The sequence below is a fragment of the Passer domesticus genome, chromosome Z (genome assembly GCF_036417665.1).
Source record: "Passer domesticus isolate bPasDom1 chromosome Z, bPasDom1.hap1, whole genome shotgun sequence".
Classification (NCBI taxonomy): Eukaryota; Metazoa; Chordata; class Aves; order Passeriformes; family Passeridae; genus Passer; species Passer domesticus.
In genome coordinates this window covers 72,259,173-72,277,317 of record NC_087512.1, presented here as the reverse complement: position 1 = coordinate 72,277,317, position 18,145 = coordinate 72,259,173, and the positions used below count along the sequence as shown (strand labels likewise).

At 38.3% G+C, this 18,145-nt stretch overlaps 2 protein-coding genes across 3 annotated transcripts in view; both read left to right on the top strand.

Annotated features, from left to right (window-relative positions):
• Nucleotides 1-18,145, top strand: part of LOC135291260 (trichohyalin-like) — a 422,947-nt gene that overhangs the window by 41,485 nt on the left and 363,317 nt on the right. The window lies entirely within an intron of this gene.
• The window catches only part of MOB3B (MOB kinase activator 3B), an 83,183-nt gene that overhangs the window by 35,716 nt on the left and 29,322 nt on the right, over nucleotides 1-18,145 (top strand). For both annotated transcript variants that reach the window (XM_064402688.1, XM_064402689.1), the window contains one exon: nucleotides 734-1,342. In XM_064402688.1, the coding sequence (XP_064258758.1) occupies nucleotides 925-1,342 (418 nt within the window). In that variant the 5' untranslated portion in view covers nucleotides 734-924. The remainder of the gene's footprint in view (nucleotides 1-733; nucleotides 1,343-18,145) is intronic.

Sequence of the window (18,145 nt, the reverse complement as noted above, 5' to 3'; positions counted from 1 at the left end):
TAGAGCTACAAAAAAGCGATGGCTTCACAATTGCTAATAGTTCTACACAATCCAGTAGAAATCTTAAGTCCACTACTGAATTTTTGAAGGTGGGTCAATAAAAGTAACGATCTCCATACAGTTTTGTGGGAAGCAGGAATTATTTCTATGTAATACCTAGTTATCCTTCTTATTTGGTTCTATGTGGTTTGCAAAAGTGAACACCTCAATAATTTAAAACAGAGAATAAATATGGATAAGGTTTGCTTGCTGATTTCTTTTTGCCACAGAGATGGCACCAAAGCTATGGCTAACGCTTAGAGGCCCCATTGGTAGCTCCATGAGCAGTTAGATAAAAATTCTAAATTGTCATATAGTTTTTTTCTACTGAACTTATATGCAGGTTTTGAATGTTACGCAGTGGCTGTAAAAATGTAGCAAAGTGAAAAAGTTTGTTTTAAAAAATTTGAAGGTCATACAAGATTTATTGAATTCCCATTTTTATAACTTAAGAGCCTTTATTTGGGTAGATATTTAAAAAGATCAGAGAAGTTAATTCCTTAATGCTTAAAAAAAATTAGTCACTTTTTCAAAAAATTACATCTTGTAGTTAGGGGTTGGGCAGTTTTTAAGGCTAGCGTGTTACATATTATTTTTCATCTTATAATTGCTAAAAAATTCTGGTAAAACAGTAGCAAACTGACAGGACCAGACTTGAACTTGCCATTGATGTGTATTGTTTCTGTATCCTTAGGGAAATGAAGCCTTTCAGGGAAGCTTTCAAGAGGAAGAGCTAGTAAATTTCTCTGAAGTTGATACAAGCTTCTCTGGGAAAAAGAGCAGGGCCTGGAAAGCCTGTGATAGAGAGCAGCTGTTTTCATATACTTGCATTAAATCTCAGATGTGCTTTCCTGCCAGCTACTGCAGTGCAGAAGATTAACAGACATGTCCATAGCACTCAAGCAAGTTTTTAATAAGGATAAGACTTTCCGCCCAAAACGCAAATTTGAACCTGGAACCCAGAGGTTTGAACTTCACAAACGAGCGCAAGCATCTCTCAACTCAGGGGTGGACTTGAAAGCAGCTGTGCAGTTGCCCAGTGGAGAAGACCAGAATGACTGGGTGGCTGTTCATGTTGTCGACTTCTTCAATAGAATCAACCTCATTTATGGAACTATCTGTGAGTTCTGCACGGAGAGGACCTGCCCAGTGATGTCTGGAGGCCCCAAATATGAATACAGGTGGCAGGATGACTTGAAGTACAAGAAGCCCACAGCATTGCCAGCACCGCAATATATGAATCTTCTCATGGACTGGATCGAGGTGCAAATCAACAATGAAGATATATTTCCTACAAGTGTAGGTAAGTGTAAGGAAGAAGTCCTAAAGCATAAACTGCCTTTCATTCTTGTACTAAGCATGTTCTCTTCCCACATATTTAGGGACATAAAAGCTGTTGAGGCAGGTGGGGAGGAGGAGGGATCAGAAATAGTGTGCAGTGTATGAAATGTTAACAGTGGTTTCTAGGTATGGTAGTGTTTGTTAGCCTTAAATGTTTGTTCCTGATGAACCTGTCAGGTTAATCACTGAGGGTGATCAGCATTGCATTAATATCTTCTTGAAAACTAATCAGATTTGTATGGCTTTGCACTTTGTCCAGCTACTTAGACAGATACAGAATGGATGGAAACTGCTCTCATAGTGTGTACGTTTATGTACAAGACAGTGGAGAGTCAACAATGCAGTGAACTTAGCCCTCCCACCCTCTCTTGATCTCTCATCCAAAACTCACAAGTTGTCAAGTGAATTATTCTCCAAAGTATTGTTTTCAGTACTACATATAACTAATAAGCATTGTTATTATTTAAGCAGACAGCCTAGAAGAGAGAGCTGTAAACAGCTTCACAAATTTCCTTTTATAGTATTCTCTCTGAAGAGTGGCACAGACAGGTTGAAGCATCCTTGCTGAAAGTGGAAGAGTGCATTGTATAGAGTAGACAGCATAAATAAATATTTATGCTGTCTACACTGCACAATGCAGCTGTGGCTGCATGCAACAACGAAAAAGTTATGCTTTAAAAATGTACTTGCATCATTTTTAGCAGTTTTAATTAATGGATCCTGATTTACTGCTTTCAAAGTGAAAAGCTGGGAGCTTTCTGTAAGAAATGTAATTTGTTATGTATTAGTTGACCCAAATGAGTAACAAACAGAAAGAGTGCCATAGGTTTAGATAAGTTCAGCCCAATATTTTTGAGTTCATAGACAGCAAGGACCTGCAACTAAGTGGTAGATCATGCATCAAGAGTCTCTGTCTATCAGTGTTTCCACATCTTAGATATACCTTACACTTCACTTGATGGCTATTTATGTGGACAAACCTGTTAATTGTTTCATAGTTTCTATCGCTTTTCTGTTCTACTCTAATCGATAGAAAGGATGCATTAATTACATTTTTAGTCTTAACTTCAACAACAGCAAGAAGAAGGATGATATCAGAAGAAGCAATATCATATATTTTTTGTAGTGAAAAATGGGTTTGATTTCTCAAGAATTGGTTGCTTTTTGTTTATTCAGGGTCAATGATTTTTGGAGTTGAAGATTGTTAGAAGGCGCAGAGAAATAGGTGATTTTGCTTCTACTGGTATTCCTGCAGGCTTTTGTTATACCAAGTTTCTGCCTTGGAGTATTCCAATATTGTTCTGTTTTTGTGTCATTTGCGTATGTAGAAAGTGTTTTCTGTCAGCAGATATGGGAAGCAGATAGCACAACTGGTGTGCTGATGGGTTTTACTGAACCAGCTAATAATCTCTAACACACAAGCATTCAGCCCTAGATGCTCCACCATTATATTTGTAGAAAGACACTTCTGAAAGAATTTTTGTCCTGATGGTTTACCTCTTGTAAGCTAAGAATGACATCAGTACTTAGTCTCATTCTACTTCTCCCAGCAGCTTCTGCTGTTGTCAATTAAATCAAACATGAAGCAGCTGAAGAAGGGGAAACATATCTGGTCTCTAAAACGGGGCTGGACTCTGATAAAACAGGAAAGTCCAATGTTCATAAAAATCTTTGTCTCATCTGAATTGATTCAAAGGAAAGGGACAAGTCTACTTGCATTGGACTGTGCTGTATTCATATTACAGACTGAGATGATTGGACAGTCTCTTGAAGAGAATCTGTAAATACCTTTAGAGCATTATTACAGCCGCACTTGTACCTCTGTTTCTTCCTTGCCGCCTCTTCAGCCGTTGTTGCAGATACCATGCTGGCCCCCTGCATGCTTCTCATTATATTTTTGATTTACCACTTTTCATATGAAACTGTTGATAAAATTGTTTGGGAGGGCTTAGATCTTTCAATTCAGGGACAGATATATGCTGTGTTGAATTTGGTGTTCTGGATATCTCTTATGTGAGCAAGTCTCTACTTAGGGACTCAAAACATTCAAAGGGAAGTTTGGATCTGTTTCTGGGGTAAGTTGCCTTTCAAAATAATCTTTTTGATTGATTTTCATATCAGTCCCATATTTGGATGTGATACTACCTGTTAACCTATACTGTTAATAAAGCTGTTGAATGAAATGCAGTCACTGAGCATGTGTATTGTTACCCATTCTGCGTTTCACAAGTGATCGGAGAGGGAACCTTTGTTGCTGTGTTAGGTACTGTTTATTCCTACCTGTTCTGCAACAGCCTTTTGGTTAGCCTATGCACCATAGGCATAGTACTAATTCAATTCTCTATTTTCATTCATATAAATTATTGGTGATGCATATGACAATTGCTCATTCTTCACAGCAGCTGAAATAAATCTTGAAACATGATGAATATTGAAATATGAAATAATTATTGAAATACTCAGAAAACAAAACAAGCTTATGTATGACCTTACTAATAGGACAACAGTTTTAAAGTGTTGAGTGCCTGTAAATTAGAGATTACTTCATTGCTTTGAATCTTTCTAGTCTAAAGATAATTGTTCTGGGAAAAAAAAAAAAGTGTCCAATGGATGGTATTTGGGCTAATTTTTTCGTTGGCAGATAAGTTTAATGACGAGATCCAGAGTTGGATTAGTAAGTGCTGTTCATAGAAACCTGATCACACTTTTTTCAGCCTAATCCTATTAAACTTTTCCTCTTTCATTCAGTATGTCTCATGCAAACTATCTAAAGAGGGATTTCAAGAACTGTAATTAAGTGCATCTTTCACTGAGGAGCTAGTTTCAAGGAAAATAATTTCAGAGTGGGGATAGCCAGGTTTGGTGGGATCTTAATTTTGTGGTGGTGGTTTTCCTCTGTGGTTAAAGAAAAAAAAAAAACAAAAAAAACCCCAAAAAACAAAAAGACCACAAATGCAATTCAGTTATAAATTGTTATAAATGTTATATTTAACCTTGTCAATGTTTATACTGGCACAATGACCTCTGGCCTCTTACCAGTCATCCTGTGGTCTGGCATTTCCTTTCTGCTTTCTCCTGTCCTTCTGGTTTATTCATTTGATGGTAAAGAGCCTCATCCCTCAACCACTCTCCCACTTGCAGGGAGCTGTTTGCATGTAAAAAGAACTGTCAAGAATTTTGTGCGGATGATAAAAGCAGGTGCTGAATATCAAGACCACTTCTTTGTATAGCAAAACTTGAAGGACTGTTTTTGTAAAATGGCCTCACTGTCTGTAGAGGATTGTATACGTGATTATTTTTTTGTTATTATTTCCATTATTACCAATTTCTTTATCTATTCAAGTGGATTTAAGGCATCTAAGAGGCTGACAGCTCTGGAAATAAGCTCTGTAGGTAACCACATAGAGATCTGTCTCAGTCCTCAGTGGGTGAGAGTGCAGTAATAGAACAGAGGAGAGTCTGTATGCCTGCTCACTACAGTGAAGCTATCCATCCCCAAAATTAATTTTAGTAATGTGCTTGTGGTTTATTTAGCTTTAGAGTAAATTCTTCGGTAAATACTAGTTATTCTTTAGGGCACCTACTAGTCTCATTGTTTAACACTTTTCAAGCAATATATTTCTCAGCTTTTGGTAAACAGTCTGAAGAAATAATTTGGAGTGGAAAGCAGTAGATCCTGGGAAAAGATGCAGTTTTTGTTGAACTGTGTCAGCTTTCACCATATGAGTTTTGGCAGCCTCAAAAAAGGAGCTAAGAAAGAATTCTCACAGAAGAATTCTATTTTTCTGTGCTCCCTTTAAATTCCCAAATACGATAAATTAATTTGCTTTAGGTTCTTTCCTCTACTCATTGCAGCCTTAAATTGAGAGTAGTTATATCTTGTTGGGGTTTCATTCACTTTTCAGTGAATGGAATGATGAGGTTTTTTGTGTTGTAAGAGTCACTGGGAAAAATACACAGAAATTTAAGGCCACAGGGCATTATGTCACTTATTCTAATTTGAACACCAGCATAGCACAGGCCAAAGAACACCACCACATGATTTCTTCATCAGGTCCGCAAATTGAATGAGAAGATGGTCAAACAGAATATGTTGCTGAAATTAACAGAAAATTGACTTATTTTGTCTCTTGACATAATGATTTTTTTTCTCCCGATGAAGAAAATAAAGCAGGTGAGAGAGAAAAGAGGTTGTACCATTTCCATCCTTCAGGGTTTTCAAGACCAGGCAGAATAACACCCTGAGCAACCTGATCTGATGGGATGCAGACTTCCCAAAATCAGTACTAGCCTTAAATATTCTGTGATTCTTAATTCCAATTTCAGCACTGCCAGGCTGCGTGAGGAGCTAAAAGAGCTAAATTTATTAAGACCTGATTAAGCAGTTTAAGAAACCACTGTTTGACATTTAAAGGAAGTGCAAAATCACTTTCAAGCTATGAAAGTTCTTGTATAGGAGTATTTAAAAAGTTATTAATGTAATCAAACAGCCTAGTTATGGCTGATCAAAATAAAAATATTTTGAGCATATTTAAAGCCTAGGACTTCAGCTGAAAAATTAACGTATCTTTATCAATACTTTGGCTATTCCATGTTTGCTAGTAAATTTTGGTAGCTTCAGGTTTTGCACAGAGCATGTGTGCGATACTGCTTTCAAAGAAAGGAGCCCAGTATGTCACAACAATGCACCTACAAAAGCAGATCAAGATTCTGGAGGGACCTTGTAGACATGATTGAAATTTTTCTGTTTTCTTACTAATATTGTGGTATTGTAGAATTTTCTGCAGTTTTCATTTCTTACAGTTATGTCTGTCTTGTTCCAAAGTATGAGGAAGTGTCCATAGTGTGGTCAAAGTGGGGCTTGCTGGCATTTCCTGCATACACTTTCTGTTCATTTTTTTGCATCTGTTGCAATTGCACTATCTAGGAACTGCCATTGTTTCATGCACACTCCACAAAAAAAAATATACAATCTCTATAGCTGGTATGTTTACTTCTTTTTTAGACAAAGCTTTGCCAAGGACCAAAGGGAAGGGTCAGATTGCTGGCTGTTCCCTGGCAATTCAGTCACCCAGTGCTGGATACATATAGCTGTAGTCTACCACCTGAAGAGCAATGTAAAATCCAAACACACCTTTCTACTTGATCTTTGCACCTGTTGCACTATTGATGAATTTGGTGTGTAGAAGAGTTTTATGTAAGTTTACCGGCTTGCCCCTGTTGCAGCTCTTTCTTGATCACTCCTTCAATATGGATGTACCTGCCAAGAGCTTTGAATTATTATTTATGTCCATGAAATAAAGAACATTCTGTAAAACACAGACTATTCTATGGCTACAGCTTTTTTTCCAGTTATTAAACTTTATGAATACCGTGCTTATACATATGTTCCAGTAGCAGCACAGCTATTCTCTTAGAGAGTTTGGTGTCTTGAAATATATGTGCTTGGAAAATATCAGGTAGATATCTTACTACCAGATTACACATTTGAGCTTCCTCCTCCTTGCACCTTATTCCTGCCCCTGTGGTTCAGGATCTAACAGGTGATTCAAAGTAACCTAAGCTGCATGTGAACCAGCCCACAAACCTAGCTTGCTTCAGGAGTATCATCACAAAAGATTGATGAAAATTGCATTAAGTCCTTCTGGATGGTGAGTGATGCAGTTTAGCAGTTAGCTGTCTGGTCTTCTTAGCATTGCATTACTTTCTTGCTGACTGATTGTATCTTGGAGGAATTTGATTCCCTATTTGTATCTGATATCTAAAATGCCTTGATTAGTTTAGGTATTCTACTTATACAATAATAGGGACTGAAGCTTGGGAGTAGTCTAGACTAGTAGTCTAGTCCTGGAGCCATATCACTGACATGCTTGATCTGTTGCTCTGTGTATCATTTGAGGTACATAAAGGTCCACTTCCAGCTCAGACATATGAATTAAACCATTCTGCAATCTAGTTTTGATGATAGAAGAAAGTATGTGCAGTAGAAAGTAAGTGCAAATCTATTAGTGTATTCTCTGCTTTTCCATGAGAAGGATTTTGCACTTCTGGTATGAGGGAATGCTGTCTCACTTGGAGAATGTACTGGGAGTCTGATGCTTTGTGTAACATGTTTTCAGTATTATGGTAGTCATTAAGGGCTAAAAAACACTTTTGCTAACAGACTAAGAAGCAGGTCTCAGTCCCTTTCTTTCTCCATTCTCCATTTCTCAAACTTGAGGGAAATAAAAGGAAATTACCTTAAGTGGTGGCATGAATGGTGGTGGAAGGAAAACTTGAGAGGAGACAGATGTATTAACTGGCTCTACAAAGGTTTCAGGATCTCTGCTCAGTGTGATGCTGTTTTTGGAGAAAGAAAAAAGTATAGAACACCCACAAGACATGATGTCCCATGTAGGAACTGGGGTGGTCTGTCCAATATCTGCCATCTCCATTGTTCTTGAGGAATTCAGCTTTCCAGCACATTGTCCGAACTTATGTTGTGGGACACTACTTAAATTAGTCTCTCAGAGAATCAGCAATGCCACAACCACAACTTCTACCCTAACTGAACTTGGGACCTCTTCTCTTTAGCCACCTTCACAGCGCAGCTGATATCTACAATGTTTAAGTAGGCATGCTGGGGTTGAGCTTGTGCCCACCTCAAAAAGTGTGAGAAATGTGATGTGTTCAACACACTTTACCTTGGAAAGTGGGTTTTTGTGAACTGAGCACTCTGCATTCTGCAGAAGAATAGCTTCTTATGTGAAACCTTATATAAAAGACTTTACGTCACAGGCTGCAAGGCAGAATGTGTGTAGGAGAAGAATTTACATATCATAATGACTCTGCTGGTTCATTGTTTGGAGCACAAACAAAATAAGATTCACAGGAATAAATTTTTTTAGTGACTACCTCTTGCTTATGATTTTTTGCCAAATTGAAGTTGTTGTTTAAGCTCAGAAATATTGCAGAAAATTCATGGCAGTCCCTACCTTGAGAAATGCATTTTCATCCTTAAGGTCAATCTTCTGAGGACAACACTGATACTTTGGGGCATGTTTTATACACAATCTAGACAAGGGAAGAGATGTATGCCCTGATGACAGGGTATCATCAGCTGCACCAGATATATGATAACAATCATCAGAATGAAGTGTGATCATAGAGGCATGAAAATAAAATAATTTAATCCTAATTTGTTTAAACAACTATCTCAATTTGATTTCACTGTTGAATGGCTGGAATCCTGCTTAGTGTGGCTCTTAGGGAACTTCTGGAAGGCCTAAATCTAGGAGAAAATTTTTACTTCAGACAGAAACATCAGTACTATCTTAAAGTTTGCCCATTGTTTTTCCAATAGAATTTTTGCCTTCTAAATTCATACAGATTATGTAAATGGAACAAAAGCAGAAACTTTAGGAGGGAGAAAACATATTAGTTGCTTTTCAATGAGGTTCTCATGTATTTTGTAGTATTTCTTTTAAGGAAGTCAAATATGTATGTAGAAAATACGTGGACAAAAAAACATTGTTCAGCTTAATGCCAAAAATAATGTGGCCAGCAGGACCAGGGAGTGATCTTCCCCCTGTACTTGGATTGGTGAGGTAACACCTTGAATCCTGTGCCTAGTTCTGGACCGCTCCCTACAAGAAGGACATCGGGGTGCTGGAGTGATTTGAGAGAAGGGCAACAAGGCTGGTGAAGGGTCTGGAGCACAGGTCTTATGTGGAGTGGCTGAGGGAGCTGGGCATGTTTAGTCTGGAGAAAAGGAGTCTGAGAGGGGCATTCCTCTCTGCAGCCACCTAATGAGAGGTTGTAGCCAGGCAAGGGTCAGCTGCTGCTCTCAGATAGTCAGCAACCAGACAAGAGAAAATAGTCCCATGTTGTGCTAGGAAGAGTTTTGATTGAATACTGGGAAAAAATTGCTCCATGAAAAGCATTGCTAAGCGTTGGAACAAGCTGCCCAGAGAAGTGTTTGAGTTGTTTGGAGATATTTAAAAGACATGTAGATGTCATGTAGAAGGTACTTGGGCACATGTCTTAGTGATGAACTTGGCAGTGTTAAATTTATGACGTGACTTATCTTAAGAGTCTTTTCAAACCTAAATAATTTCATTATTCTTTTATCTTTAAACACAAAGAATTACATATTCATATAACCTGAAACATTTGTAAGTACAGTGTTCATTCTGATAATGCCACAGAGAAAACTTTTTCAACAGGAGTATTTATAGGTGTAATTAAGTCACTTGTGCGTTAACCATTAAAAGACACCTGTATTTGTACATTTCTGTGGCTAGTTCTGCAGAATTTCTCTGCCTTGAGGAGCTTTACATGCTCATAGAAAAAAAAAAAAGTCAGCAAGAGATTACAGGAAGAAAATTATTATTTATACATATATATAACAGATAATATATATAACAATATATATACAAGTATATATATAATTATTATATTATATAACAGGAAGAAAAGCTGTTTAGTATGGCTTCTGCTACAATGGATTTTTCTGCATCCTATTAGTTTGGTCAGTGTTTTCAGCTGAGCACTCACTAATAGTGCTGCACATGACAACATTAGTCCTTGTCTGCATAACTGCATCTTATGTATTTCTTTTCTTCATGAGTGTGTTTACATGTGTTAAGGCCATACCAAAAAATTTAAAGGTAGGGATGATGGGGTCATTCTGAAGGGAGTTTATTTCAGAGACTCTGAGTGGTTTTCCTTTAGGTCTGTGGTTGTTGTACACACTATTTTTGTGGTATGTGGGCTGCTGTAGTCCCTCATACAGAGGATTGCCAATAATCTGTTCCTTAGCTACACAGTACTTTGAGGTAAACAACTTGAAATCTAGACTATGATGTGAACTTTAAAAAGGCAGTTGTATTTTTTCTAGTGTATTGATTATTAAGGGTTGTGAGAGGCCTGGGACCTTAACAGATAACTTTAAGTAGGAAGGACAACAGTTTCCTTTTCATTTTGAAAAATGTAAATGCATGCAACTCTGAACATGAACATATAAGGTTGCTTAGGAAGTAGAGGAGGAGGAAAAGGCAGACAGTCTTGCATCACTGTTAGTTTTTGCATTGTTAAGGACAATGTTAAGTTTGTTAGAAAACTTTTCTACAATTTACACAAACCTGCTGGTTATTCACTGTCATTTGTCCTTAGCAAAGGGCCCAAGGCTTGCCGTATATGTTCCACAAGACTGTGGTAGGTAATTCAGCCATTCATTAAAATAGAACAGATTTAAGTTTATGTGCTGCATTCAGGAAAAGCTGAATTACTCTTAAAAGCAGGTTCAAGTTATCATTGGTTCACTACAGGAAAAGGGCTTGTTCGTACCATAGCTGTCAAACTACTGGCACCACACAGGATTCATAGCTGGTGCTGTGTACACAAGCACTAGTGACCCTGCTGCAAAACACGTTTCTTCATTTAATGTTCCAGTAATGAGTTTAAAGTGATGAGTTTTTTTCCTGTTTAAATGGAAAATTGTTTCCTGTCAAAAATGGGGTTTGAGCATAGAATTGCTCATATTAGCAGGCAGTACTGTAATATTCCTAAGACATGTTTTCTACAACTTCCTAGCTAATGGAAGTTTCAAAAAGTAAATAGCAGAAAAGTTTTTGAAGTATACATAGGTCCACACTGAATGGTGGAAAATAAAGTAACTGAAAACACTAGAACAACTCAACAAAAATGGATACTCACGAGCTTATGCTCTGTGCTTTGACAGGGCAAATGTGTGCTTTGGTCCTAGCATGGAAACCTGTTATGTGCCAGGGGACTGCCTGACTTTAGAAAACCTAAACAAAACTTAGACGCTTTGGTAGGTTACTCCTTTCTGCTTTTATGGGTCTATACAAGAAATCATTAAATGCCCTCTTACACCTTTTCAGTGTCCTGGAAAAATCAAAGCAGAAGTCTTGAATTTTCAGAGTAGCAATACAAAAACTTCTATAAATATGAACAAGATAAGGCATGTCTGTAGGTGGTGAGTGTTAATTGGTGGTGAGTCCTTGATAACTGGGAGTTGTGTTTGCTCAGTCCACCAGCACAGACGTTTCTATGTGACTTGCTTTCTTGCTCCTTAAAAAGCCATCCTGTGGTTGTTCATGGGAGGTGTACAACTTTACAGGGTCATGGTTTTTAAGCCCTGTAGAATTTAATCTACAGTCTCCAATCTACGCAAAAGTTACCTTTGTGCAGACCTGTTACCCTCATGAAAATCTACTTTCTATTTGACTGGAATTGCACAGATATCCAACAGAATCTGGAATTGAATAATTCTCTTTCATTCTTTTCTTAATGCTGTAACTGACTGTAAGCTGAGAAGTTTTGACTGAAACCCATCAACCAACACATTCCAGAAACTGCTTGCAGTGAAACAGGAAAAAAAAATGTGCATCCTGTGTATGCCTTTTGGTGTTCAAAGCCAAAAGTTCAAGGCCAATCTTATAAGTGTATCTGTGGCAGGGCCTAGTTCTTGAAGTAGAAACAGATCCAATGAGTAAAAGAAATAATATAAATAGTTACCTTCTCTGTTACCTTCTGCAAGCCACGTGCATAGGTCTGCATAAGCTGTATTGAGGCAATAAACTGTACTTCTCCTACCCTAATGTTCAGTGTAGGCTCCTTGTGCCTGAGCAGTGAGTGGGACACCAGGCAACTGTTACTACCCTGTAACTCACATTAATGAGAGGCTCCCCAGAGAAAGGCTCTGCAGCCTGACAGTCATTCTTGGGCTGAGTTGTAAGCGGTGTCACAGGGATAAACACCCTTTGTAGTACAAATTCTTCAGTTACAGTGTCACAAAACTTACATGTGCATATTGTAGACTGTGGAAATATAAAATAATTTTCAGTGCCTGACACTGTTTATATGAAGCTGCAAGTCATTACACAATTTTTGATTACATATTTAACCTAAAAGAGTTGTTTCCAAGTAGAGAAAAACCACAAAAGCCAAGGCCTAAATTGTTCCCTTTTTCCTGAAGACTCATCCAAGATGCTGGACAGCAGATGATTTTCCACAGCAGTTGCTTCCTCCATATGCAAATGAGCATAGGAATTTCCTAGAAACACAGATCTTTGTAGTGTTTCATGTGTCTCCCTTTCTGGAAGTTTCTTTTACTTGGAAAATCCTCTGAGTCATGCTTAGAATCCTTGTAATAGGGGGTATATGTGATACCTGTTCAGTGACTGGTTTGTATTACTGAGCAGAAAATAACACTTGCAGGAAACTCAAAGATTAGGAAAGACCTGACAAATGCTGAGAGCATCTCAGCAACAGTATGGAGTGAAACAGGCTTTACTGACAGTGCTGACACAGGGGACTTTTTTATTTCGTCCCATCTCACAGTGAATCATGTGTAGGAATTTCAGAAAGGCAGTGTCATTTTATATGCTTGAATATTTTCATACAGTGGAAACTTGTATTTCCTTCTCATAATGTGAATCAGTGGCACTTTGACTCATTTAGAAACAAAATGATAGCTGCTGAGTAATCAGCGGGAATCAGAGATAATCAAGAAGGCAATTATCAAAGTCAATTAATAGTTGGAGGGGGAAAGGGAGGACAGTGAACAGCATGTCTTTGATAGACTAACCTCTCATCTGGATATCGAAAGAAGTACCTTTTAATTTAAGAAGATGATGTTCAGGTGAACTGAGAAACATTATAGTTTACCAATGAATGTATACTTCAACATTAGCATGGTGAAATAATGGTGGTTGTTATTTGTACAGCATTGACTCTAACCAGAATTAACAGAAAAAACTCAGTCCTCTAAGAGACAAATCCCTGAAGCTGGGTATAGCATTCAGCAGCAGAAACATGTCCAAAACACATGCTGGATGACATAATATCTTTTAGAAAAGTGCCAATGAATATTTAGGCATTATAACAATACATCTGTTTAGAATTTATATGCTTTAAAATTAGCTGTGTAGCATGACTGCCTTTCTTTTGGATTTTTAGAGCTTGTTTTTGTTTGTTTTTTTATGAGATGTAGTTGTTCAAGAGCCCTATAAGGCATGGTAAATATTACTATTTCACTTTTCAAATTGAAGGCCAAATCTCACATATTCAAAGAGGTCTACATATTATATAAGTAGTTTTACAGGTAGGAATTCTAAGTAAAATTTTTTTTTTCTTTAATTGTGGTTTGTTTGTTTGTTTGTTTGTTTGTGGATCCAGAAACAGGTCACAAACACATGGTAGTGTCAGTGATGCCAAGCGTACTCTTTATATGTTCCTAAACTCCTAGCTCCCTATATGCATTTAGAGTAAAGAGAATGAAAACTGAAATGCTTTAGAAAGACTCCAAATCCCATGCATTTCTAGCCCTCCAAGAGACTGCTTGATGCAGTTTCGGGGGAATTAAAATTATAGATCAAATGCCAAGACTTTGCCTAGCCTTTTTTTTACTCAGGACCTACAAAATCTCACTTTGGTTCCAGATCCCTGGCTTTTAAATCCACAATCTGCAGAAGCAAGGCTGTAAAGGTCAAAGCAAAGGTCCATTCAGCCAAACAGGGAATGTTCATTGTTCAATATAAGAAAGAGAAAGGGAAGGATGCTATTTCCAAATTCCAACAATCCACGGGATAGAGATTGTCTCAGAGGAGTCAAAATGTTCTCCTGATCTGGGGAATCCTGGTAAGAATGAAAATCTCACAAATTACAATCTTATTGTTTTATCTTCGTGGTGACTCCCTGATTTATGCACTTCAATTTTCTACTGTTTTGGGCTGCATTGAGGATTTCTGCCTGTGAATTTTCCTGGCAAAGAAAGGAGCAGATGATAAATTGTCCTTGGACAGGCATATGTTGAAAACATTTTATGTCACAGTAGCAGTCACAGCCAGACCCAAAATTTTTGAGCAAAAAGCAATGATAATTTTAGTATCCAGGTTGTGTTGTAATTGTAGCTGGTTGAATATCAGTTAACTAACAGATATATTTTTGCTACAGAGATTGCAGACTTTTGTAAATGTCCCAAGGCATGGCAAAAGATTTCAAGAAACTTTAAAAAAATTACAATAATATAATTGTCTTCTGAGAAACCAATGGCAGGAAAAGAGAAAAGAAGGAAAAAGCCTAAAGGCAACTGAAGCTTGTTGACTCAAAGCAACTAGGGTTATTCACTCATGTGGACATTTGCCACCAGCATTAAGATAAAGTTTTAGTTTTGCATTGTTTGTGCCTCCTGCAGATAATTGGGTTGCAGGACACTGAGAACATCTTTCTAAAGATTCAGCTGCTTGTGTGTGAGCTGAAAAGTTTGGCATAAAGCAAGCAATGTTGTATGTATTCAAGATGAAAAAATTATCACATGGAATATACCCGTAGGTAAAATGAAGGTTTTCCTTGTTAATCTCTCCTGTCATCTGCCTAAGCTTACTCTAGCATGTCTCCTCTTATAAGGCCTCAGCTGTTAAAGCACACAAAACTTCTTTCATTCACTGTCTTAACAGTTCCTTTTTAAATAAACCATTAAAATCTTTTAATCCTCAAAGTGAATGCTGGTGACAACAGGACTGTTCCTTGATTTTTTAAGCAGGTTTTTCTGTATGTGTGTTTTTATAGGGCTAATTAACAAAAGCTATATTAATTGTATCAGGATTCTGTTTTGTGGGCAGCGCAACTTCCCCTGACATTTTTTATCATCAGGCTTGGTTTCATAAATAAAGGGGAAACAGTTAGCCTCTAAATATCATTGACATTCATTGACATTTTTGAATCTAAAATGTGAATCTTTTATAAAACCTTTCTAAAACAGGCTGATTCTTTATGGCATAACTGGGAGCAATAAACTAATGATTTCTGTCACTGGAAGTATTTCAGAGTGTTTAGGCCAAAATAAAAAATTAAAAAACTCATAGCAGTTCTTTCCACCACTTGCAGTTAGTGCCACTTAGCACTTTGGCTAATTGACTGCTTAGCCAAAACTGTCCTAAAGGTCACAGAAATTTTCTTGAACAGGTGGCATTCTCAGACGTACACGAGTCTACTGTACTGCACCAAACCCTGTTTATGCATGGCACAACAAAACTGGATTTCTGCTTTGACAAAAAATTCTGTCTCAGGCAGCTGCAGTGATGATGGAAAAAAATGCAGCTGCCTTTGAAAGCTATTTCAACTCCTGCTTTATCCTGCAGTTAAACCCATAAAAGCTCACTGGAAATAGTAGCAACTAATGAACTGTAGCTCCTTTCAGCATCATGGGGATATATAGCTATGGAGGCCACAAATGGATTTAAAGGTCTTATTAAAATACTGTTCCTTTAGAGAATTCAGTCCCCATTTCTTTTAATAGTTTGACTTTTGAAATATTTAATTTTTGAACTGAACAAGTCCTTTTCAGTCTTATTGTGTGATACATATTGTAATAATGTCAACTGTCATCTGCTAAATTTTTGACCCCAGACTACAAGCTATATATTTACAAATGTTTCCTGTGATAAGTAGAAAACTAGATTTCGCTCTTCCAGCAATGAGAAAACAACCTGTCTGGTGTCAAACACATATTTTGCCTTCACCAAGGTGAGCATGTACCTAAGCTGTCTGCATCCCTGAATCTGTTTCCAGCCTCTAGGCTCTGCTACTGGATGGAAATGTAAGCGTGTTTCCATTCCTCTCTTGCTGATGGGGAAGGAATTGCTCTGTGAACCTTTCAAGATATCTGTAATCTGTAACATTTGGTCTAGGTCTGCTACCTAAGTTATTCTGTCAAAGTACTTCTATAGCTGTGCAAGTCCAGGTGGGAGCTGTACATCACAACATGAGGTTGGTTGATGGGAACAGGCCTCCTCACCTCCTAAAGTGATCATGCTTAAATCACACCCTAGCAGCTCTGGTGTAAAAGTGCTTCTTAAAGGCTATGAGAGCAGCATGGTGAGACAGTAAGCTCTCTGGCACTGATCCTCACATTTGGGGCTGTACTGGACAAAATTAGAGTCACAGAATAATTTGGGCTGGAAAAGACCTCTTGAGATCATCTGGTCCAACCTCCCTGCTCAAAGCAGGACTATGTAGCGCAGATTTTCCAGTCCATGGATGGAGATTTCACAGCCTTTCTGACAACCTGTTCCAGTTCTTGACCACCTCCAGAGCAAAAACTTGTTTTGTTGTGGCTAGGTGGTATTTAATGTCTTAATTTGTTCCAGTTGCCTCTTGTCCGTCCAGCTTTACTATGCAGAAGAATTTGCCCCTTCATCTTCATTCTCCCTCATCAGGTGCCTATACACATAGATAAAATCCCGAGTGTTCTATTTTCTAAGTGAATAGTCCTACCTCTGAGCCTTTCTACATATGAGAGATGTTCTGGTTCCTTCATCCTTTGTCTCTCGGGTCCTGCACTTGACACTGTTCAGTTAAATCCATGCCTTTCTTCTACTGAGGAGCCCAGAACTGGACTGAACACTCAGGTGCAGCCTCACCAGGGAAGGATCACCACCTTTGACCTGCTGCTAGTGCTCTTCTTAATGCAGCCCAGGATGTTGTTGGCCTTTTTCACCCTGAGAACATAATGTTCACCTATGGTCAGTTTGGTGAACCCAACTGTTCTCCTCAGCAAAGCTGCCTTCCAGCTTCTCAGCTGCCAGAATGTACTGGTGCCTCAGTTGTTCCTCCCCAGGAACAATACTGTGCAGTTACCTGTGCTGAACTTAATGAGATTTCTCTCTGCTTATTTTTCCAACCTCTTTAGGTCCATCCGAAGAGCACTGCACCCATATGGTTTATCAGTCATTCATCCCAGCTTTGTGCTATCCTCAAACTTCCTGAGGATGTACTCTGACCCAGTATCCCAGGTCACTGGTGAAAAGGTTAAACTGTATTGACCCCAGTATTGAGCCTCAAGATACTCAGGTACTGACTTGCCTCCAACTAGATTTCAAGCCACTGGTAGAAACTCTTTGGGCTCAGCAGCTCAGGCGCTTTCAATCCATGTCATTGTCCACTTTTCTAACCCTCACTTTGTCAGCTTATCTGTGGTGGCAGAGATAGAGTGACTTCACTGGAGTCAAGATAAAGAACATCAGCTTCTCTCCTCATTTTATCTGCCTAGCTAGTGACTGTAAAAGCCATCAGGTTGGACAAGTGTGTTTTCCCCTCATAAATACATGCTGACTGCTCTCAATAAACTTCTTGTCCTTAATGTGTTTGAAAATATGTTTCAGGAAGATTTTCTCTCATTAGCTCCCAGAGACTGAGGTGAGACTCTGTGTCCTGGAGTTCCCCACGTTTCCAACTCCACCTTCTTGAAGATAGAAGTGATCTTTGCTTTCTCCCTGCTTCTAGGAATGTGAGATCACTGTGACCTTTCAAAGGTAATCAAGAGTGGCCTTGTTGTAACAGTTCCCTCAGCACTTTTGGGTGCATCCCTTCAGGCTCATGGATTTAGGGATGTCAGATAACACATATCTTAACCTTCCCCTAAGTCAGTGCAACTCCACTTTTTTCCATACTTTTCCTTGGGTTTCTAAAGGCCCATCTAATTAGTAAAGACTGAGCCTAGGAAGGCTCTGAATTTTCTGTGTCATTTATCACCAGTTCCAGTGCTCCATTCTGCAGCAGACACATATTTTCCTTTGTTTTTCTTTTGCAGTTTGTTTACTTGTAAAATCCTTTATTGTTGCTGTTCACATACCTTGCAAGATTTCAGCTGCTGTTAGGAGCAATGCTCATTGCACATCCATGCAGGCCTCCTGGAAGATTATCCTGCTTTATTTAATACTTCTCTGGACACACCTTTCTTGAGCTCCAGGAGGTGATC